The 25,325-nt window shown below is 42.6% G+C and overlaps 1 protein-coding gene across 1 annotated transcript; it reads right to left on the bottom strand.

Annotated features, from left to right (window-relative positions):
- Positions 1-3,568: 3,568 nt before the first annotated feature.
- On the bottom strand, positions 3,569-24,649 carry arsj (arylsulfatase family, member J). Its single transcript, XM_078542888.1, has 2 exons — positions 23,931-24,649; positions 3,569-5,427 (listed from the first exon to the last, which is right to left on the bottom strand). Exons 1-2 carry the CDS (start codon positions 24,236-24,238, stop codon positions 4,056-4,058), a joined length of 1,680 nt encoding a protein of 559 aa, XP_078399014.1. The 5' UTR covers positions 24,239-24,649; the 3' UTR covers positions 3,569-4,055.
- Between the last annotated feature and the right edge of the window lie 676 nt (positions 24,650-25,325).

The raw sequence follows: 25,325 nt of genomic DNA on the forward strand, positions 1-25,325 counted from the left end.
AAAGGCTGGGCATTGTTCCCACAAATCCTCCCCTGATAACTATTAATATGCCACAAAGGAAAAAATGGATGCAAGTCAGTTAAACCGTTCACAAAATAATATTTGGTTGGCACAAATACCTTTAATTGGACAAGCCAGTCCACATAAATTCTGGAAATACAGCAAGGCTATGGTTGATTTGTCACAAAGCATTGGAGACACTGTAAAATTGTGCATTAAAGCAAAAAGATGGACAAGTCACCATGTAAAGGAATTAAACAAGTTGCAGTGTTAAGGAGTTGAACAAGTTACAGTGTAACGGATTTGAATGAGCTGCATTATTTATTGACGTGCAAAAAGCCAGATGAACTGTTCCAAGTCAGCCTTAGCTTACTACTGGCTGACTGATATTGTGCTAATTTGCTCACTCAATGACAAGAACATACTACTTTTAAGAATATAAGCCACCAGTAGTATTTTCTGCAGCAGCCACTGCATCAGAGTCTGGCCTGTGCATTCCCATACAATCTGTGTTGGCAAATACTTTTGCTCATATTGTTCAGACATATTTTCTCAAAAAAATGGGCAGATTTTAAATAGTCCCTGATAAGTGTAGAGAATGTTCCAGGATTGAAAATGCTGTATAAGGATTCTGTTTTTCCCATTGGATGGTGTTTCTTCACCAAGTAAAAATGTTGCAGATGTGCACTTTTCCCGATCAAGAAATCTTCACATTCATGAATTTCTAAGAGGTATCACTTGGCAAAAAAAAGAGAAATCTGAAAGGCATGATGATGTTGGACAAGGTCTTATTATACAGTTATTCCCAAATAGAAAAAAATGGAATTCACAAATGTTTAATGTCATCTTAACTGTAGAACAATGATTTCATTCAGAAAATATGATAAGTCATGGGCCTACAGCCCTGAGAGGGTTATGATCTTATTTTGTAATTTCAATTGTACAGAATGATATTTATATGCATGTGTGATATCTGTATCTCGAAGGGGAAAAGAAAAAGGGAATGAGATTTTGTTGCATATGCACATAAAATGAAGGTATGTTATTAAAATCAATTTTATTATATAAATTGCTGCACCCAAGCAATGTCAGTATAGGAGGCGGTTCCTCATTGTTGAAAGTATTTCCAAACTCCAAACAGTCCGACAGCTTGAATGATTGAAAATCGTCAGTTCAAAAGGCACCGGCGGATTGGTTTTGCAGGGGTAAATAGAATGATGTGAATGCTGCGCTGTTGACACAAAAAAATTGATTGTGGGCGGAATTTTCCCAAATTTGCACTAAGTGCGGTAGTGGGTGGGTAAAACGTTTTACCCGCTGGCTGCGATGCCGGGTTTTCACGCCACATCGTCCTGAACCTGCCTCATTATTTATGCACTCCCAGGAAACACGTCGTTTTCATGGCGAACAGGCTCTCCATCACCCCGCTGCTGCATCACGCTGGGCACCATGTTTAAAGTCCAGCCGCAAGCACACATCTCAGTGCTTCCCGCTCACTACAGCTGCACAGAAGACAGGGTCCTGAAACTGAAGAAGACATGCAGCCCCTAGGTTCAGGGACGCATCTCTCAAGTGATTTTTGGATGTTGTGGAGGCCCACCGGGATGTTCTCTATCCCCATTCTGGCCGTGTGATAGGCAGCAACAGCACTAACCCGGCTTGGGAGGTGGTGGCAGCTGTGGTCAGTGCCAATGCCCTGCAAAAGAGGATAGCCACCCAGTGCCGCAAGAGGATGAATGATCTTCTCCATCCCGTTAGGGTAAGTCACTCATGTCATCACACAACTCACATACTCACAAACCCATCACACATCCACAGGGCACGCACTCACTGCTGGCTCAAGGGACATCACCATTCACTCTCTCACACTCACCGTCATTGTCCTCATCCTGTCCATGGGACCACTCAACACTCACACAGGCCAGACATACTTGTCATCTGGCCTGGCAGGCGTCCTGCTTATACTTTCTCCATCTTTTTCCATGCAGGACAAGCAGGCACACAAAAGAGACTGGTCACAGACCAGTGGTGGAATGCCTGAACGGACTTCAAAAACAGAGCCATCTAGCCGGCTGGCGAGGATCTGGACCAATCTTGTGCTGACAGGTAAGTCGGCGCTGCTCTACCAAGTGAGGATTCAGCAGTGCTACATCTATCAGACAACCATGCTGTGAGTGATATGTCCTGTTTCACAGACCACTGCCATGCACTAATTACCTCTCCTTGCTTTTGCAGGCACATCTGCCAAACATCTGTCAGAGTCCATGACCCAGGGCCTCCAATCAAGCCCCGAAAAAACCACTGAAGGGGAATCTGGAAGCATCCTCCCTGAAGTCCCATCACAGCCCTCCTCCTCACCCTCAAAAGTGGCCTTAGAGGCAGGGCTGCACTTGCCCCCTGATCCCCCCACCCACTACCAGTCAGGCAGGGCGACACTTAACCCTGACACCCCGGCGCCCCTGAAGCCTGCAAAGCAACAGGTGACCCTGGCGAGCTCTACAGAATGTAGCTGTGCACTCACCTGCAGTTCACCCAAAGTGCAGGCCACCCGAGTGCATGTCACCTCTGTGATGTTGTGAAACACGTTGGTGTGCTTCCCCACCAATGTGGATGGACGATCCAGCGGGGGTCCAGGGAAGAGCCTGGTGGGATGGCCTGATAGTGATATGCTGATGTATTACAATGAGGTTCCTGACAACCGATAGCGGGAAACACGGCCCGCCGTTGGCGGGCTGAGCAATTGCACCCCGCCTTCACACCATTGTAAAACCGACCGCACCATGTTGTCCACTCACACCACCTATCATGCCCGCCGTCACCAGGCACAGAAAATTCCGCCCTGTAACTCACACATGGCCTTGCAGGGTCAAGCATTCCTTTAATACAATGAGGTTTTGCAGCCTCCATTTCCATTGGTAAATAACAGGTATGGAGGAATTATAAGAGTGACATTCACTATCTTTGATTGGCCAGGACAGAGTGGGGAGCACCTAAAGTGAAGTTGCTCCATTTCCCACGCTCTTGACATTGACCTGCAATTTTAACATCGCTGGTTTTGTTAATCAATAGACTCTGGAGGGAGTCTCTTTAATAAATGCAATTGAAGCACATGGTTCTCCACTGAAATCTTAACACATTTCTCCAGCTCTGCCTAGTGATTCTATTGGGATGTCAGCGAGGCGCACAAATCTAAGTTTAAAAAGAACTTTCCTTAGTGGGACACAGAGGAGCTGGTCTGCAAGGAAGTCCTGGACATCTGTTGCCCTGAGTTTCTTCCCTCCCTAGCCTCTCAACAGCTTCCACCCAGATATAATCTTGCTGCCAGCAATCTTCTATGAACATAGGTGGGTGGCATCCAGGCCATAAGTTTCTTGTCCTTCCCCATTGGCCAGCTATCACTTTTCATCAGAATTAGCCAAGCATTTGACCATCAGCATTCAAATAAGGCCAGGCGATTAAAGTGTCCAGGGCCTCCCAATTCTATTCCCACATAGGATTGCCTTACACTGCCACTGGCTCGCTGTCAGGAGTTAAAATCAACCCTCCTGGAAATATTCAGAATCAGAGATAATCCATTTCCTGTTTTTTATTCATTTAATTAACACACTAATATTTTATTTGGTGTAGAAATTCTATTAAAAATCTGATATAAACATTATCAATCGAAATGTGTGTTCCCAAACTTGACCCAAATGCTAGCAAAAATATATTTTTAGGTACACCTGAGAAGAAAGGGACATCTTTGATTTGCACTGATACAAATCTATGCAATCTTTAAAAATAAACACATATTTTCAACTTTCACCCTGTATCTCATGTTTTTGGTGAGCAAAGTGCTGATGGAGTACCTGCCCTTCTCCTGAGCTTCCGTCATTTATCTTCTATTGGTCCTGTGAGGGGCATGGAGAAGCCAAAATACCCTCCCAGATTGTACATCAATTTGTTGTTGATACATCACAAATTATAGACGCTAGCACCATTTCAAAATATAAAGTGCCATCATAGCACTTGTTGGACATTATCTTTTTTTATAATTTAATTTTCTAAAGTGAGCACTAACCCCAAACAGGTTTTTTGAAACGCAGTATTGTATTACAGATACTGCAGGGTCTTTCTCCTGCATTGCTATTAATTAGGTTATTTTCCTCTTCATCCTCATTATCCCATGGTACCCAAGCACCACCATTGAGGTTAGGATTGCTCCTAGGGTCTTTAGGTGGGTACTTGACAGGAATTGCAGTTTTGTTATACTGAGCAAGTCTTAAGAGTAACTTTTTGACAACTTCAGGATACTGTTGAGAAAGATCAACCCTTTCATATGGATCAGCTGTTATGTTAAACAGCCATACTGACTTTCCTTTAGCCCATAATACTCTTTCAAGATTCCACCACTTCCCACCAAAATTTGGGAATGTTTGAGGGGGGATCCAGTCACTGAAACCTGGATTCCCTGTCAGTAATTTCCAATCTCTAACTCGGATTGCTGCTTGGATTGCTGTGTCCCAGATTCCAAATCCATCACGAGGTGATCTGGTTTTAACACGTGTGTAAAGGGGATCAATGTTATGTAGTATATCAGTCCGTGGAGAAGGTTTACCTTCACTGATTGTCTCCCATATATCATATCCATCAAGATCCAAATTTTCCTCAAGTTCTCCCTCTGCCAGTGTCACTAGAGTAGGGTACCAGTCTGTGATGTGCATCAATCCTTGACTCACACTCCCTTTATTTTTTATTAGAGGACTGTGCACAAAGCCAATACCACGAATTCCTCCCTCCCAGTAAGTTCCTTTCCGCCCACGAAGTGGCCAGTTGCTGCCCCCAGCTAATGGTTGCCCTCCATTGTCTGAGGAGTAGATTATCACAGCATTATCATAGTAACCATATTTTTTTAATGCCCTTGTAATGTTATTTACTGCTTCATCCAAACACGTTACCATAGCAGCATATCTCCGCCGGCCCAAGTTCTCAATTGACATGTACCGGCCCAGGTACTTTTTAGGTACCTGCAGAGGTGTGTGAACAGCTTGGAAAGCAATGTACAGAAAGATTGGCTCCTTAGGATTGTGAGATGCTAAAATATCTACTGTTTTTTGAGTGTATAGGAAAGTAGAATAAGAGTGAGCTCTGTACTCCCAAGCTACATTTTCGTCCTTATGCAAGTCATAGCCACAAGTTTTGGGTCCATCGCAGATTTCATGGGTGTAATAATCACCACTGCCTGTAAGTGACCCAAAGAATGTATCAAATCCTTTTCGTGTAGGCAGACACTCCTTTTTATAAAATCCTAGATGCCATTTTCCAATCATATGTGTTGAATAGCCAGCTTCTTGAAGTTTTTGAGGTAGTGTTACATTAGCAAGGGGTATACAATTAGGCTGCCCAGCCCTTATGATAGAGTGCTGAAGTCCTGTGTGTATCTGGTACCTACAAAATTAAACGAGAAAAGACAACAGCAATCAGTTTCATTACGTAATATGACATTGCCAACATACACAATAAACATGGGCCAAATTTTGCTGTGAGCAGTGAACAATTTGTGCTGTGGGATTTTACACAGCAAGTTGTGGTCAACCAAACATCCAAACAGCTCAGTGCCCTCTATAGGATGTCTGGGGCCCGTGTGAGTAGAACAAACAACTTTTTATATCCTCAACCAATCAGATTGAAGATTCAACAATGTGCAGCTCAGAGTCTGAACCAGGAAATGCAAGTTAGAATAGTTAGTTCAAGAAAGACTTTATTAAGAGAGATGAAAAATAAAAAGTAAAAGTAAGCATATTTGTTTTTAAGATCTCTAATAATTCAAAGCTGATGGAATGAGACTTCACACTTTGTAAAAGTTAATGTTCAATGCCAGCGGTTGTATGATTTATCACACAATTAAAAGCAGCACTTAGACTGGAATGGACACATGCTATTTTTCTATGGTGAGTTTAGTTTGTATCTACAATGTCAGTATAGGAACATCATGCAGTTTGATTTGTTTGAATGGGAAATCGACAACGAGATGCCATTTTCGCACAGCTTAAGGAGGCGCTCCTCATCTTAGACAAAAAATTCCATATTTTTGCATTTAGCTGCTGCCGGAGTATGGGTCAAGATGCATGTAATCAAGAATCTCAGCAGACGCTGTATACTATTGCTTATGCAAGACCGAGTGCTGGCCTAATTGAGTTCAGGAGAATTAGAGCTGTCTGAGAAGCTAAGGACAGTGTTGACACAATCATGGTGACTAAGCACATCCACCTATTTCTGCTGATAAACTAGACAGTTGGATAAAATAATTACAGGGTCAGAACATGCTGAGCAAATAAGTTGACACATCAGCGTGATTAAATTCCTGTGCAAGAAATGTTTAGAATGAGACAACCAATGGGTATGAAGGCAGGAATCCGGCCACTTAAAGTTAGAACAGTTCTCAGGGATTGTCACAAGTCCATAGTCTATGAAAGCCAAGCTTAATCACCTTGGGACCATGAAGAAACAAGGTTGTTTAATTCTTAATATATATCTGTAATAGCTAGTATGCTACAGGTGTCCGTATAGGAAACATAGATTTAACAACATGCTGGAACTTGAATTGCGAAGAATCATTTGCCTAAAATCACAGATTCCTCACAACAGTCACTGAAAGTTGCTGTCTGATTTGCACATAAATAGCAGTGAATGCTTTTAGCCTCACCATTATCTTTTCAGCACAATCACTCATTGTGATCTGAGCTGCCTAATCCATTAAGAAACCTCCAATTGAATTTAATATATGAAGGATTCACAGCTTCATTCCTATTTCTTAGGAGAGTTATTTATAAACCATCTTGGCTTTTCAAACCAGTTAGGAGTAATACAATTTCAGAGAATATCCTCAAAGGACTGAGTGGAGCCAGAAATTCATATTCGCAAGCAGGTGGTGTTCTGTCGCTATAGCAACTCAGACCTAAATTTTCCACATTAATAACTTGCAAGTCCAGAGTACAGGTTGAAGCCTAAAGACGGCATTCACTGCATGCATGCTTGGAGTTCTATTTACTGTTACAATACCTTTCTATATTTGGTTCACATAACATGGAAAGAAGCAAGATCATGCATTGGACATGGAGGAAATAGATTTGCAGGAAACTCACAAAGTGACTGCCCAATTTGGACTTCCATTAACTTTCTCAATATATTTTCAAAGATAAATCTGCGGTGTCATGCAGTCATTCAAATTTTGATACTGTGAATATTGCATACGTCTCCAACTTTAAGCTCCCGTGTTCTCTAAGCTCAGGCAGAATGCAATAGATTTCTTGGAACAGTAAAATATTTTTCCAAGTGATGATATGGAGGATTTGCTTCATTTTGCTGACAATATTTCCTGTCTTTTCACCACTGGGGTTGCTTGTATGTGCTCAAAAGTGACAGTGAAGCCCTGCAGAGGTGAGCACTGGATGCCCTGGTATTTCAATAAATGATACTTAAAGGGCTATTTCTGGTGATATTAAATCTCCTGCTGACAACAAATATTATATGCAGATGATGAGTTTAACAAAATCTGACAGGATTGACAGATAAATGAAGGAGCAGGGGATGGATTTCATCCATGCGGTGTGTCATATCCAAAAGCACCAGATACAATTCAACTGTAGCCGTAGATTGAAGAAAAATGGGTGGCGCAACTCAGCCCACATTGCCCTCAAGTGGCTTCAGTGAACCAATCATAGAGGACTACTGGCTGGTTTTCTGTCCATCCTCTTCCTCAAGAAATTCTAACCTTGAAATTTTGCTGTGTGAATTTTAGCCTTTGAATGTTTAGTGCATACATACAGAATTCTTTTATAAATGAACAGGGTAACATATCCATTAAAATAGTAGTCAAAACAATTTGATACAAGGACAATTTAGGATTTCCATGCTAATAATCACATAGAATAATTTCACTGACTAAAGCCATGATTTGACCACACCCAAAAGCCTCCCCCCTCCCCCATCAACCCCACACTTTACAGGAGTAGGGCCACTGGGTAAAATAGGTGCAGAGTGTTTCCAATTCCTGTCAGGCTCTGGCTAGCTTATAGTTTTATTTCCTGGTTTCAGGAGGTAGAGAAGAGCATCACCATAGGTAGGTTTAGTAGTAGAGTCCAGTACATTAAGGGTTAACCTGGGATTGACTACAGTACTGCCCACAGGTGATGTAAGAAGGCACCTGACCTAGAGCTTAGGTCAGGGCAGTCCAGAGCTAGGTAGCAACATCTAAAGACATGCCATGGAGTCCTCTTCATACCTGTATCCTTGACTGTAAATGTGAACATAGTTCAGTAATGTTAATAAAGACTTCTTGGTAACTTCTACAAGATTGCTTAATGGAGTCGAAGCAGCACACACCACGGGTAATGACAACCTAATAAGGGACTTGTAAATATTCAAAAGTCAGGATCCAATTATGTAATTCAAACCCTGACTCCAATTTAATCCCAGGCCCTGCAACTCTCGATGGGTGCTGAATGTCAGTGAATAGTGGATGGACTCAAATTTAGCAGAGGCCCAGAAAATTAGGTTTTAATATTTCTTTGCTTATTTCCTTATGGGCCAGGAGGAGCAAGAATGCATCTCTGGGTTTCAAAAATTAATCTTGACCCCTGCCATGAACTTCCCCTCCTCTGATGTCTGCGATTGTTTCCCAATCCTCCCACCCCCATTACTTGCTTGATGGGCTAAATGGCTGATTCTTGCTCCTAATTGTTATGACCTTAGTGCCCAAATCATTCTCTGCAGGCTCCCTTGGCAGCCTGAAATCCCACTCCTTCCCGCTGACCTCTCCATTCTTGTTTGGGCCAGAGCCAATTTTCCAAAATTTAGACAAGGCCTCAGAATAAAATGACCAGGGCTTTACGTCTGCATGGCTGTGCAACCCTTTTTCTTATTTCTGCACCGACATCATGTGCTGACATCCCCTATTAAAAGTGGGACTTATATTTGTTGCTCAAGCATGTAGATGAATAAAACCCAAATAGAATCTAATTTAAAAAATATCATAAGATACTTTAGTATCATCTGGATTGACAGCTTAAAAAACCTCTCTTGACCTCTCTGTCTCAATTTCTGGTGATAGACTGACCACCAATATTCATTACAAGCCTACCGACTCCCACAGCTACCTCGACTACAGCTCCTCACACCCCGCTTCCTGTAAGGACTCCATCCCATTCTCTCAGTTCCTTCGCCTTCGCCGCATCTGTTCTGATGATGCCACTTACAAAAACAGTTCCACTGACATGTCTTCCTTCTTACTTGACCAAGGTTTTCCACCCACGTTGGTTGACAGGGCCCTCAACCGTGTCCGGCCCATCTCCCGCGCATCTGCCCTCACACCTTCCTCTCCCTCCCAGAAACATGATAGGGTCCCCCTCGTCCTCACTTATCACCCCACCAGCCTCCGGATTCAAAGGATCATCCTCCGCCATTTCCGCCAACTCCAGCATGATGCCACCACCAAACAGATCTTCCCTTCAACCCCCGTCGGCATTCCGCAGGGATCGTTCCCTCCGGGACACCCTGGTCCACTCCTCCATCACCCCCTACACCTCAACCCCCTCCCACGGCACCTTCCCATGCAACCGCAGAAGGTGCAACACCTGCCACTTTACTCCCCCTCTCCTCACCATCCAAGGGCCCAAACACTCCTTTCAAGTGAAGCAGCATTTCACTTGCACTTCCCTCAATTTAGTCTACTGCATTCGTTGCTCCCAATGCACTTTCCTCTACACTGGAGAGACCAAACGCAGACCGGGTGACTGCTTTACAGAACACCTTCGGTCTGTCCGCAAGCATGACCCAGACCTCCCTGTCGCTTGCCATTTCAACACTCCACCCTGCTCTCATGCCCACATGTCCGTCCTTGGCCTGCTGCATTGTTCCAGTGAAGCTCAACGCAAACTGGAGGAACAGCACCTCATCTTCCGACTAGGCACTTTACAGCCTTCCGGACTGAATATTGAGTTCAACAATTTTAGATCATGAACTGTCTCCTCCATCCCCACCCCCTTTCCGATAACCCCCTTTTTTCCCCCAATAATTTATATAGATTTTTCTTTTCCCACCTATTTCCATTATTTTTAAATGTATTTCCATCCATTGTTTTATTTCTACCTTTTAGCCTATTTCGTTCCCTTCCCTTTACCACACCCCACCCCCACTAGGGCTATCTGTACCTTGCTTGTCCTGCTTTCTACCCTTAATTAGCACATTCCTTAGATAATATCACCACCTTCAACAACTCTTTGTCCTTTTGTCTATGACATCTTTTGGCTATCTCCACCTATCACTGGCCCTCTATCCAGCTCTACCGCCTTCCCCCCCACCCCCGAACCAGCTTATATTTCACCTCTTTTCTATTTTTCCTTAGTTCTGTTGAAGAGTCATACGGACTCGAAACGTTAACTGTGCTCCTCTCTGCAAATGCTGTCAGACCTGCTGAGTTTTTCCAGGTATCTGTATTTTTGTTTTTGATTTCCAGCATCCGCAGTTTTTTGCTTTTATTTTGGTGTTATTGTATTCACTTTGCACATTCCAGATGGTGGCAACCCCAGGTTGTCATACTTTTCTACTGCTGCCATTGGAATATTTCAGATGCACTATCATCATGTAAACTCTGCAGAGACACCTAATAACACTGCAGAAGGTCATTATTTGTACTTCTGCTAGAAGCAGAAATAAGACAACCACAAGCTGTTACCTTAATTGTTCTCCTCCTCCTTGTTGCTAATGAGATAACAATTCCCCATTAAAGAATCCAGTTACATGCCATATTTATTGCATGTAGTCAGAACACAAACTATGTGGAGTTGTTCCCATTCTTAAACTGGATCATTTAGTAGATTGAGAAGAATGTAGTTAAATGCAATCTATATGAAAAGAATTAGCTTAACTTTGTTCAATGTGTTGGATTCTTGTCTGACATTTCTGCACATTTGAAAGCTAAAACCTACACTTTCTGGTTTAACTAATGGTGCTGTAATGCATGTGGAATTTTACTGGCATTGGTTCAAAACGTGTTCCTTATTATGGGCCTCAAAGAAACAGGGTAGGCAGCAAAAACTTGCTCAAAAAACACCTAATAATGATAGCCTGCAACATATTAAGTTCTGGTAAGGAAATTAATGTTCCAGAGGAAACTGGTCTAAATTTTATTACTTCTTAAAATTTTATTTGGTAATTTCTGTATGTCACACAATGGCCAGATATAATCAGGCTTCAGTTGTTATATCAAACCCTAGCTGGCAACTGTTTCTCACGAATGAGTAAATGTTTGTATAAGATGAATGGATATTTTGTATTTGAAACAACTGGAACTTAGCTTATATTAAACAAAAGTTATCGTGTAGGGCAGGCTTTTTCCAAACGTTTCCTTTGTTCACAGCTATAATCAACCTTCCCATGAGCAGACCACATCCTTTATGGTCGCGACCTGCGATTTTACTGCTTGCAGTATATGTACAACGTTTGCACATTCAGCTTGAAAGATACGCCCCATGTCACAAACTATCTACTGGAGAACAGTTAAAATGCTTATCATATTCTCCCATCGTCTCAGCAGCTGGAAAATAGCACACTACTAAATAATGTGTATAGGCTAAACTATTTGGTAATATTTATTTACAGCTGAAATATAAAGGCATTTCAAGATACCAAAACCGCAATATAATCAAACTTACAGCCTGTTTAAAACAGAAATGGAAACTGAGTTACTGAAAACGCTGGAAATACTCAGCAGCTCAGGCAGCGTCTGTGGAGAGGGGAAGAGAGTTAAAATCCTGCATTTTGCCATGGACTTCAGGACTCTGACAGTGGAAGCAAATGAGAGTCCAAATCCGCACTTTCTGGGAGCAAGACCGGCGCAGCAATCTCCCCAGAGACGGCTTCCTCATCGATCACCTCCACCCTGGCGTCCTACTAAGAACGGCGAGTGAGCTCTCGACACTGTTGACCGATCAGAGGGTCCGCAGTGTCAGCCGGCTCTCTGAGGGAGGTGGCTGCTGCTGAAGTAGGGTCTAGTCCATCAGGTCCACTCAACAGGGAGGCACCCTTGTTGGGCTGCACAGTAGTCAATAGCTAACTGGGATCTAGACTTCAAGTGGGCTGGAGGGAGGGGAAACCACTCTGGTGGCTTGACTTTTGGCTGCTCCAACAGCCTTTTATAAACGCAGCACCCTCTTTCCAACATGGATCCTCCAGCTATGATGAAGACCCCACCCACCCGCAGGGACGCCGCCTCGATTGAGCTGGTAGTCTCCCCACACGGCAGGGAGCTGCTGTACTGGCAGCAAAATGCTGCAGAGTTCGCAAAAGATCATCCTTAATTGGGATCTTAACTATGTAATAAAAACAGAGAATGCTAGAAAAACTCAGGTTTGGGCAGCATCCGTGGAGAGCGAAATAGAGTTGATGTTTCCAGTCGCTATGACTCAGGTTCTCTCTTCACAGATGCTGCCTGACCTGCTGAGGTTTTTCTAGCATTTTCTGTTCTTATTTCAGGTTTCCAGCATCTGCAGTATTTTGCTTTTTCTGAACGATGTCGACTGGCTGCTCGCCTCTGCGGGGTGGGCAGTGGATCCACTTCCATGCCCCCTCCCAGGTGGGAAAGTTCCTCGGTTGTGGGAATATGTCATGGAGGTGTTGTGACCCGGCTCTCCTCCCGCCTCACACCTCTATCCCAGCCATCCTCCCACCCAGTGCCAGCAAATCTACCGCTAGGAGCTGGGAAAATTCAACCAGTGTTTCAGACCAATGACTACCCTACATATGAACATATGAATTAGGAGCAGTAGTACCTGCTGACCATTTCCAGCATTTTCTGTTCCTATTTCAGATTTTAAGCGTCTGCAGTATTTTGGTTTTGAGTCCACAAATCTTTCTCTTTCTCAGCACCTTCTAGGGAACAGCTTTTGATGGTACTTCTTTTTAATGATTGTTCACAGTTTCTATTCCATTCTTCTTGGTAAAAACTAGGTGAATAGAAGACTTAACCCAGGACCTTGCATGTGGTTCTATCACTATATTCTGTCTTTGATATTTGAAGATTTGTCCTTAACAATATGCAATGCAGCAAACATTACATTCATTAGAGACAAGGCTGACATTTTGGGGCAAACTGCTTCAGCTAAAAGTGCTGAGTGGATATTTTACTCACCCTGCATCCAAAGTTCTTACCTTAAATGCCAGCATCCAGTGAATCTGATTGACTTCACATAATATTGACAAGTGGTTAGGTGCAATGGTTACAGTGAATTCTATAGGCCTTGACAACGTTTATTTTCATTTTTTGTTATTAATTCTCGGGATGTGAGCAGAGAATGAAGAATGATTATGGCAAGACCAACATTTATTGTCCAGCCCTAATTTCCTTGGGAAAGTGGCGTAAAGACAAACAAAAGTAAAAATCAGGAGAGATGCTAAAATGTACTGCAATTTGCTATCACCCATTTTACATTAAGATAAAAGCAAAATACTGTGGATGCTGGAAATCTGAAACTCTTCTCTGAGAAGTGTCATACGGGCTCGAAACGTTAACCCTGTCTTTCTCTCCACAGATGTTGTTAGACCTGCTGTGTTTTTCCAGCATTTTCTGTTTTTGTTACCCATTTTACGTTAGTGTATGAGGTCAAAATTTATTTCCTTTGTTGCAACAACCTCCACTTAATCCTTTAAGGACCGCTGGGTCGGCTGCTCTACTTTCAGCCCCATTGGGTGGAGCAGGAGTGAGTGTGGCCATTTATTTCAAGGGTCTCTCAAAATTCTAATCGGCTTGAAGACATTGAGAAGTTGGCAGTAATTATTTTTTTGAAATGTTCACCTTGCTGCTGAAAAACAGGTTGATAGTAAAGTGAAAACTCGGCTCCATTGTTTCATTCAGATTTACACAGGATCAAGTGAGGATGAATGAAGCATTTCCAAGACAGAGGAAACAATCAAATCCAGAGCCTCCACAACTCTTATATGACCATTCATGGCAGATGCTTTTGTTAGCATCGTGGATTCCTACAAGGAGGGCACTGTCACAATAGCCATTGATATGATGATGCATAACAAACAGATTATCTGGTGATTATTGCATTGCTGTTTGTGGGAGCTTGTTGTGCATAAATTGGCTGCTGTGTCTCCTACATTTCAACACTGACTACACTTCAGAAATATTTCATTGGCTGTAAAGCACTTTGGAATATTCTCGGTCATGAAAGGGGATATATAAATGCAAGTCTTTTTGCAGTCTGTCAATACCATGTGCTGAACCCCACAAAAGTTGGTAGTGCACTCTACCTATGTCGAGATGTTGCCAAAGGTCCCTGTCCAATGCACTGAATAATTGTTAGCACACAGGTTGCGCCCCTGAAGTCTGCATCTCTGCACTCTTTCGCAGGGCTAGGATACAATTTTGCTCCCACCTCACCGTCCCCAATGAATTGTTTGAACTATCTTTTCCACCTGCACCTACTTACTTGTGCTCTGTGAACCATGCTATGCAGACCCTTCTAACTGACTATTTATGCAAAGAGGTCGCCAATTTATGTGCTGGTATTTGAAAAGGTAAAAATCCATCATGGGGAGGATTCTCCCCTTCAGCCTAAGTCAGTCCAAGGCCCCACCTCTCTGGCTGACATAGAAAAAGAGGAGGGGAACAAAGGTTAGCACATTGTTGCAAGAGTAAGCAGTAGCAGGTGAGCAGACAGAGCATGATGGTGTGGTTGGCCATGTCAATGACTGCAGAGAGGTTGTGAAGGATAAAGATGGAGAGTATACCACAGTCACAGTCATAGAGGATGCAAATTGTAACTTTGGTTAGCACCATTTCAGTTCTGCTTCTTATGAAAGGTCACAAACTGAAATGTTAACTGTGGTTTTTCTATCCATAGATGCTGCCTGAACTTCTGAGCATTTCCACCATTTTCTGTATTTATTTCGTATTTCCAGCATCCACAGTATTTTGGTTTTGTGTTTTTGTAAGGCCATTTCAGTGCTGTGTTAGAGGCAGAAACCAGATTGGAGAGATTCAAACATGGAGTTGCAACAATACATTCAAGGATTTGACAGGAAGATGATAGTTTGATGGAACAGAAGAATGAACCAGAATATTGTCAATCCACTTTAGTGGGTTTTTTCTTTGCAGTTTTTGAGTAGCCTGTTTCCTTAGCAGATATAGTCCACACTAGTGAAAAATTTTCATTGCTTTAAGATTTAAGAATAGATCATTGAATGACCACTATTGTGGTTCAGGTTTTTTCCCAACACTGTCTTCTTTTCATAGCAGAAATGCCATTTCTATTCCTGTTGGCACATATTTGTTACATGATCTGATAATCTGCAAGGCTTTTCAATGAAACAAGCTCTTGGTTATTTCCTGATTCATAGATGTATTTGGGTGGTGCAAAATTCCCATCTGCCACATGTAGCTCAGCTGTTAATTAGTTAGCAGCAAAAATGAGCAGCTTCATGCAAAAACAAGCCTTTCGTTTCACAAGTGTTAATGTTGAGATTTCTCTCTCAAGCATTTTCATAGTTTGCAGACCTACATACGTTAGCATTTAAAAAAAAAATGCCTAACTGCCAAATGTTGAGTTAATCAGTTTCTGAGTACAGATAGGGGCAGTGATACCAATGGATACTATGGTAGCAGCCTCTTGTGGAAATTTTGAAGATATATAAAGGGTTTACCATATTGGTTGTTTTTCTGACACAGAGACAATGGAAGTATTATTCATTATAGGTAGCTCTAGTCAATTTGTCCAATATATTTGTCTTAGCTTTCTGATTTATGCACATTTTGTTAAAGGTCATAAATCAGCTTTTGTCAATGCTATGTCTCTCCTATTGGACAGTACTAGTTAATGACCCCTGAAAATTCTGTAGGTTTTACTATCATTCTCCGTGTCCTGCCAATTCCTGTGTATAAAGTATAACATGAAGGTAAGTTCCTCATTTTCACTGTGTTATATCTAATGCCTCAGTTAATTTAAGTCACCTGGTGGGGGCCGAAGTGTCAATGTCAGCCAAGGCTGGGAATCAGATCCAAGTTTCCTAGTCCAATTACTCACTGCTTTTTTTTCCATTTCTTAAATCTTATGCAACATACAATTCCCAGGTTGAGAAATTCTACTTCTAATCCTCTGCCGAAACTGCTCCACGATCAGCTTCTGACTTGGAAAGCACTGAGCAATTGCTTGGCAGCCTGTGTCACATCATGGACAAGAAATCAGTAACTTGCTGTTTGTGAGGAGTGCAGGTGTGATTCTATGTCCTACTGATGCAATTAAAGTTGCAAGCAGCAAATTGCTGCATCACTATAATGCCATGAGAGATTTAAAAAAGTCTTACATTTTTGGGAGGTAAAATGAATGAGTATAGTTGAGGTGTACACTTTGACAATAACTTCAGCTTAAAACAATGAAATTGTCTTGGGACAATAACTTACTACATGAGGCAGAGTGTACGGAATTTTACATGAATGAACAGGCAAAAATCAGAAGTGGGGAAATGCTGACTATTCAAAAGTAGAAATGAATTGAAAATATGCTTCCTTGATGCATTCATTATTTTCTCATACAGCAATAGCATATGTAAAATATTGGTATTTTATAATCTCACACCTTGGGCAGAATTTAATGTCCCCCTCGGCAGCGAGTTTGGAGGTGGAGGGTGAGGGGGGGGTGTGTATTTAATTGGCTGGGAGAGTGCAGGTGGACAACTTGCCATCTTCCACCTCCCCCTGATGAGTCCTGGGCTGGAAGGCTCATGGACGGCCTTCCTGATCAGATGCTAATTGAGGCCCTTAGCAGACAATTGATACCCGCATTAAGGGCCTCATTCAGTCATTGCTGGTATTCAACCAGTGGCGGGTGGGGGACTCGTCACATGGGAAGCCCGAAAAACAAACTTGGGTGGGGAAGGTGTCCTTGTTCAAAGTGCCTGACCAAGGGACCCGGCACCAGAATGGGGGGAGGGGTGGCTGCTGAGTGCTAGCCCCTTGCCCTTTCTTCCGAATCCCCTCCCCTCCCCACTGCCAGCGACCACCTTCCCACGACCCCCATCATACCCTTGCTCACCTGGGGCCTGGATCCCTCAGTGATGCTATGCCTCTGGTGAGTGCATTACCAAAAGCTGTATCGTGCTTGGTGGCGCTGACAGGCAATGGAGTACTGATGGCCTGTGATTAGTGAAGCTCTCGGAGTGGGGAGGGTGGTGGCAGGTGGGGTGGTTGGGTTTGGATTTCTACCCCTGGGGATGCTAAATCCTACAGCAGACCCACTTTTGGCCAATTAAGTGCCTGATGAAATTCTTGTTGGCTCTCCAGCCGGTGGGCGAGACCCCTGTTTCCTGGATTAAATTCCCCCCTTATGTCAGATTAATACAGTCAGTAGACACCAATTAGGTCAGATTCATTCAGTCTGTAGACAACAATTGGAACCACAGTCAGAAGTCACTATTCTGCAGTAAAAAGAGGAGTAGTCCATCAAACGTAAAACCATATGGCGTTATGAGGCCACTGGCACATATCGATATTTATTGAGGTTGTTTGCGAAAGGGCTTCTTGCTTGCGAGGGACCACAATTCAATGAGTATGTACTATCAATGGAATAGATTCATTATTTCATAAAACCTTATATACTCCTCTTAGTCACTAAATAATTACTAAATGTATTGCTTTCCATTTAATGATCTCAAGCTCAGGGTTGTAAGACTTGTATTTTTTTTCCTTGTGTTTTCCAATTGCACAGAAACTTAGTTACCAACAATGAAGCTTTGTTGGGATATTACTCATTTACTTGAGGCTGATAAAATTTTGTCACATATTACATTTTACCAATCTCAGCAAGCCCCCACCTCTCTTTCCACATATATAATGTAAGAATACACCTTCCTGGTTATGCATTCTAAATAGATGCATCTATAGCACAGTGTAGTGCTCAGGATCTAGCATGTTAATCAGGAATGTGCAAAAATACACCAACTTGCATTAACATGGAATCTTTAATATCGAGAATTGCCCAAGGCGCTTCACAGAAGTGTAAATGTAATGTGATGCAGAACCAGTTTATACTCCTAAGGGACAAGAGCTCTACCTGTAAAAAGGAAACTGCTATGGACAAAGAGAGAGGTAAGGGGCAATATAAAACTAAATGAGAAAAGCATACAAGAATGCAAAACAAAATCACAGATCCTGGTGAAGCAGAGAGACACAAAGAACAGCAAAGGGTGACAAAACAGATGGTATGAGCTACAAAAAGGAAGTATAAAAGAAATTTAAATAAATAAAAGCAAAATACTGCAAGTGCTGGAGATCTGAAACAAAAACAGAAAATTCTGGAAAAGCTCAGCAGGTCCAGCAGCATCTGTAGAGAGAGAAACAGAGTTAACGTTTTGAGTCTGTATGGCCCTTCTTCAGAACAAAGAAATTTGTAAGGGGTATCAAAATCAACATAAAACAACTATTACAATTATATTGGAAAAAAGAGGATGCCTGAGAGCAATGTAGCCCCCTTAAAAACTGACAATAGTGATAATATAAATGAAAAAGGAGAACATGTTAAATAAATACTTTTCATCGGTATTACAGTAGAAGAAGAGGATAGCATACTCGACATCCCAAAGAAAAAATATTGAATCAGAGTTAGGGTCTCACCAAAATTTAACATATGCAAATTAACAGTAATGGAGAAAATAAAGGGTGACAAATCCCCAGGACAACATAGTTTTCATCTGAAGGTTTAAAATAAGTAGGTGAGAGCATTGCCAGTGTCCTAACTATGATCTTCCAGAGTTCTTTCAATTCAGGATCCATTCATTTAGATTGGAAAATTGCATATGTTACTCTGCTATTTTAGAAAGGTAAGAGAAAGAAATCAAGGAATTATAGACCAGTTAGCCTAACATATATTGTCAGCAAATTACGAGACTCTCAAATGAAATTTGGAGTGACCGAACATTTTGAATATTTTTAGCTGATTAGAGAGAGCCAGCATAGCTTTGTAATGGGTAGATTATGCCTGACAAACTGATTGAATTTTTGAAGAGATGACTAAAGTGATGAGCAAGCCAATGTCTATGGATGTTTTATATATGGATTTCCAGAAGACATTTGATGAAGCACCTCTTAAGGAACTGTTAGCTAAATTTGCAGCTCATGGAATTGGGGGCAAATTATTGATCTAACTGTAGCTAGAAGATTGGCTGAACAGCAGGAGGCAGAGAGTAGAGATAATGGGTTTGTATTCTAATTGATAGGATGGGACTAGTGGTTTACAACAGGGGCCTCAACTACTCATTGTATTTAGAATGACTTAGCTGATAGGATAGATAGCCACATACCCAAGGATAGATAGCCACATACCCAAGTTATCCACAAAGATAAAAACAAAAAAACAAAAAAACTAAAAAAAACAAAAAAACTACTGCGGATGCTGGAAATCCAAAACAAAAACATAGTTGACACAAAGCAATTTTGATGGAAGCATAACATGACAAAGTGATATTATTGGATTAAGTAAATGGTTAAAACTGTGGCAAATGGATTTCAATATAAGCAAGTGTGAGATCAGTTACTTTAGACCTAAAAAGGATAGATCAGAGTACTTTTTAAATGGTGAGAAGATAGAAACAGCGGAAGTCCAAAGAGACTTAGGGGTCCATGTACATATCTCATTAAAATGCCATGGATAGATTTTTTTAAAATGAAAAGGTTAATGGAACACTAGCCTTTGCATTGAGAAGACAAGAGTACAAGTGATTAGAAGTCATGCTGCAGGCTACCCTACTTCCTGGTTAGACTGCATTTAGAGCAATGTGTTCAGTTCTGGGCACCACATCTTAGGAAGGAGATTTTGGCCTCTGAGAAACTGCAATGTAGATTTCCTAGAATACTGTAACTCCAGATGCTGAACAGGAACAGTTGTGCATGCCCAACTGGCAACCATTCTGTCCGTTGGCACATGTGTGCTTTTTCCCATAGCTGACATCATGGTTGTGTGCTTGTCATCCAACTCCCACTTGTTGCCCCTCTCACGAGCCCTCATCCAATTGCCATTCCTGGCCCAAGCCCTTGCCTGCTTGCTGCCCCTCTCCTGACACCTCACTGCCTCTAGCTCACCACCCCTTCCTGAGCCCTCACCACCCTGCTCGCCACCTCACCTGAGGTGACAGGGGGCAGCAAGTGCTCGGGAAAAGGACGTCGAGCAGGAGACAGTGGAGGATTAGGAAAGGGGTGTCAATGGGGGGTGGTGGGCTTTAGGAGAAGGGTGGCGAGTGGGAGGCAGGCTTGGCAGAGGAGAGGCAAGTGAGAGAGCGGCGTTGAACAGGGAGCAGTAGAGCCTTAGGGGTGGGGCAGTGAGAGCAGTGTTCTTTTCCGGTTGAGTTTGGTCTGTGCCACCTTTAGTGCAGGCTGCTGTCAGGGATGTCACTGAAAGTAACGTCACAGGCACTGCAACTGCAGCTGTGGCATCAGCAAAAACAACCCATAGCCTAAAATTAGAGCCAGGCCTTTCAGGAGTGAAATCAGGAAACACTTCTATAGCCAAAGATTGATATATTTTGGAACTCTCTTCCACAATTGATGCTGGCTGAATTGTTAATTTTAAATATGAAATTGGTAGATTTCTGATAGCCAAAGGTATTAAGGGATATGGGCAAAGGGAGATATATGGAATTAGGTCACAGATCAACCTTAATCTCCATGAATGGCGGAACAGGTTTGAGGGACTAAATGGTCTACTCCTGTTCTTATATTATTATGAAATAAACAGACACCAAGTCAAAGAAGGAGATATTAGGAGAGGTGACCAATAGCTTGGTAAAAGAGTGGGCTATGAGAACGATCATAAAGGATGAGGGGAATAGTGAGGCACAGGGGTTCAGAGTAAAAATTCCAGTAGGTGTGATCTGGACAACTGAGTTTGGGTAGATTTGTAATGGCCAAAAGACAATGGGGACAAAACTGGATATGTGGTGTTAAGTGGTTGCAGGCACAGCAGGGAGCCCAGTGAGGCTAGCACCATTTAAAGCTAGCCTGCACAATTTCAAGCCAACTTATAGCTCGTAGTGTTCAATTGTTCTGTGTTTGATTATGTGAGTCTGGTAACTGATCTATGCTCAATGTGCTTCATTGGATAAGCCTGGGTGTAGACTGAGAGAAAAGTCAACAAACTATAGAAAAAGCTGGAAGCTAGAGCTGAAGCATTGAGTAGATATTTTGAAACACTAACTAAAACCTGTTACACAGAGATCTGAGATATAAAATATTTAGCAGACAACAGTGCAGCTCTGAGGACCTGAATACTTTGCAGCAAGAAGTTCAGTAATCCATACGGTTGGTTCCAATGGGTGTGATCTGGACAACTGAGTTGTGTTGGTGCAGACTTGATGGGCCGAAGGGCCTCTTCTGCACTGTGATTCTGTGATTCTGGTTGGTGAGTGAATGTATCTTCAAATACCATGCCCTTACAATTAAACCACTAGCCTCACGCACTGCTTAATTCACCAGCTCCCTTTACTCATTTACCAACAATCTCTTATCAATCACAACTCATACCTCACATTCATAGTTTCACCTCATCCTCACACACTTTACACTGCAGCAAGCCTCACACCCACATCTCTCAGCTTGAACATTGCCAGCTACTCAGCTGGGGCTCAAACAGATTGCACCACGCTCACTGTCACAATTCCCTCTTACTTGCAGGACGTGGTGGCACACAACTCAGGCAGCAGCACCTAACAAGTGGGGTCCTTGCACCCATGGTGGAGATGGTACTCCTCATTATTGGTATGGCCATGACTGAGGCTGTGGCCAACGATGGGGTGGAAACCATCAAAGATGACAGTATGTTCATAACTAATCTTCCCTTCCACGTCCCACCTCTCCTTCACCCCACAATCCCTTACGATTTACAAATTGAACCTGCCCTCCTTCCCTCACCACAACTCTACCCTTCTGCCTTTCTCCTTTGAGATCCCCAAGAACTGCAACTTAGCCAAACGGTGGTGCAGGAGCTAACAATTTAATCCTTTAAGCCCTAGTATCATTCTTTTGAATCTGAGCTGTATCTCCTCTAAGGACATTAAATCTTTCCTGTGGTTCAGTGCAGTAGTTTAGATGGGGTCTAACCAAGACTGTACAACTGAACCATCACTTCTGTACTTTGGTATTTCACCCCCATTAAGATAAAGGCCAACATTCCATTACTCCTTTCGCTGCCATAAGAAGAATAATTCCTCTGTGCCCTGTGTGTAATAAATTCAAAACCATATCTGAACATATGTATGAACTTATGAATTGTGGGGGAGGCGATGGTGTTGTGGTATTGTTGCTGGACTAGTAATCCAGAGACCCAAAGTAATGTTCTGGGGACTGGGGTTTGAATCCTGCCATGGCAGATGGTGGAATTTGAATTCAGTAAGAATCTGGGATTTAAAAAAATGCCTAGTAATGACCATGAAACCATGGCTGATTGTTGTAAAAACCCATCTGGTTCACTAATATCCTTTAGGGAAAGAAATCTGCCATCTTTATCTAGTCTACATGTGACTCCAGATTCCAGACCCACGGCAATGTGTTGACTCTGATGGGTAATAAATGCTGGCCTGGCTAGTGATGCCCACATCCCATGAACAAAAAAAAAAATTAGGAGTAGGCCATTCAGCCCTTCGAACCTGCTCTGCCAGTTGATAAGATCATGGCTGATCTGATTGAGGCCTCAACTCCACTTTCCTGTCTACCCCCATCTATAACCTTTGACTCCCTTGTCAATCAAGAATCTATCTAACTCAGCCTTCAAAGTATTTAATGACCCTGCCTCCACCACCCTCTGGAAAAGTGAATCCACAGATTAACAACACTGAAAGAAAAAAATTCTCCTCATCTCCATCTTGAATGAGACCTCTTATTTTTAAACTGTGTCCCCTAGTACTAGTTTCTCCCACAAGGGGAAACATCTTATCATCTACTCTGCCAAGCCCCCTTGGAATCTTATATATTTCACTAGGATCATGTCTCATTCTTCTAAACTCCAATGGATACAGTAGTCCCCACCTACCCGTGCAACCTTTCCTCATAAGAAAACCTCTTCGTCCCAGGAATCAGTTGAGTGAATCTTCTCTGAACTACATCTTAAGCCTTTCTTAATTAAGGATATCAAAACTGTAGCCTGAATGTGGTGTATCCAATGCTCCGAACAACTGCACTAAATTTTTATATTCCCTTCCCCTTGCAATAAATGATCACATTTCATTTGCCTTCCTAATGACTTGCTGTACCTGTAGGCTAACCTGTTGTGATTCATGTACTAGGACACCCAGATCCCTCTGTACTGCAGAGTTCTGCAACCTCTTTCAACTTAAACAATATACTGCTTTTCTATTCTTCCTGCAGTGTTTGAAGGACATGTTTACATTTCTTCTGACACAAGAGATATGGAGGATAATTTTCCCCAGTACTTGCAGTGAAGAATTACAGAAAAAAACTAAGTCAAGCAAGCAATATTTACCTCTTCTGTCAACACTTCATTAACATGACACATTTTAAGAGCCATGCTTTTACCTATTGCCACATACTGGTGAGTTTTAACTCTTAATCCAGACAAACATCTATATAACCAATTTATTTCAGCACATTAACAGGATTCCGGCAGGGCTTTATAACTTCACCTGCTGCTTTTATTTGTATTACCTGCAGGTATCATCTTGCTAACACAATAAAAGCAACATCCAACTGCCGGCTGCTACCGTTTTTTGGTTCCTTGTAACTCTTTGCACCAGGGTTAAATTAGCTGGCAAATTATGTGGACATCGCTTAAAGTAGTTCTGCGTCTCGACTCGATCCTACAAACATACGTCTAACCATTATGACTCTTTATAATAACACAGATGTTATTTTTTGAGGGTGAGGAAAAACATGTCCAATACTTAACCGGCCTGTCATGAGTTGGCTCCTGGACGGGGTGCAGATGGGTTGGATATAGTAGTTCTCCAATTTAACCCCTTGAGCGGCGAGTCTGTCTAGGGTCGGGGTGTGGATCTCGGAGCCGTGATAACCCACATCGTGGAAGCCCTGGTCGTCAGCTAGGATGAAGATGATGTGAGGTTGAGATGGCTTCACGCTGTCTATCAGCGGATCCTGGAGCCCAGGGTTTTTCAGGTCAGGTTCGGGCCGGTCCCAGGACAAGTAACCGAACGTCAGTAAACTCGCCACTGAAAAACCAGCCAGGGCACCAAACATGACTGGATGGGAATATTCCTTCTCCCGATTCTCCTCTCAGGCATTAAAAGCTCAGTTTCCTGGAGCACTTACAAGTGTTACAAACTCATCGGTTCAAAATGCCGTCGTTTAAATGTAGTCAGGATTACCCCTTCCCTTTTTAAATATATATAAAAAAGTTACTTTCTGTTAAAGACAGGCACATTCAGATGGAGCCATGCACACTGCCATGGAGATCTTCTCCGGGCTTGTTTTCACCATCCTGGGCTGTTGTACGAGGATTTCATTTGGTGAATGGAGATGCTGCTGCTCTGTGTGTGTGTGTGTGTCAGATGAGCTGTCCAAGTTGCTGCGGGAGCTGCTTCCCTCTCTCTTTCTGTCGAGCTGATCCTCGGTGTGCCCGCTCTCCGCCCACCTCGCCTCATTGTTCTTTCACCAGGTCGGCAGCCTCCAGTTCACGGTGACCGGCTGAAGCCCCGAGAGCTTGCTTAGCACACCCAGTGTGCACTGACCTGCGAGTGCAGCATCGCGCCTGTTCCGACGCTCAGAAGCCGGGCACAGCTCCCTTATATACGGCGGAGTGAAAGAGGAGGAGGAGGGAGAGGGGCGCGAACCTTCAAGCTGTCCAAGCCTGCTCCAGTGCTTTAATACCAATCAGACAACATATAGATTTTGCGGTGTACTTGGAATGCGCCGTAGTCACAGCTAATGCCATAAAATGCATTATAGGGTTTAATAAGTTACAGAGTTGGGATTTTCATTTCTTTTCAAGAATGCGGAAAGATATGTGTTGCAACAGAGGAATCGAGGGATGGACTCGGGTGAGCCGCAGCTTGCCCCAGGTCCTGTAAACTGTTATGGGCAGCAGGTATAATACAATGACTAAGGGTTCTTAAATTATTTACAAATAGCGAGTAAATTCAATATCTTACGACTATGAAATCACATCACATTTTAATTGGCACGAGTTTTTTTTTAACTTTAATTCCCAGCTCAAGAGTTTGCGATGAAAATTAAATATATATTTTAAATCGTACAAATGCATTTTTTTCATTTTTCCCCTTGGTGCTTTAAGTATTAACCTGTCAAAACAAATAGCCTTCAAGCC

The sequence above is a fragment of the Cetorhinus maximus genome, chromosome 1, assembly GCF_964194155.1.
Source record: "Cetorhinus maximus chromosome 1, sCetMax3.hap1.1, whole genome shotgun sequence".
NCBI lineage: Eukaryota > Metazoa > Chordata > Chondrichthyes > Lamniformes > Cetorhinidae > Cetorhinus > Cetorhinus maximus.

Excerpts from the sequence above, each read along its gene's own strand:
- arsj (XM_078542888.1), bottom strand. The coding sequence starts at position 24,238 with ATGTTTGGTGCCCTGGCTGGTTTTTCAGTGGCGAGTTTACTGACGTTC. Across the intron at positions 5,428-23,930 it reads AGCCAACTCATGACAGGCCG|GTACCAGATACACACAGGAC; the intron begins GTTAAGTATTGG and ends TTAATTTTGTAG.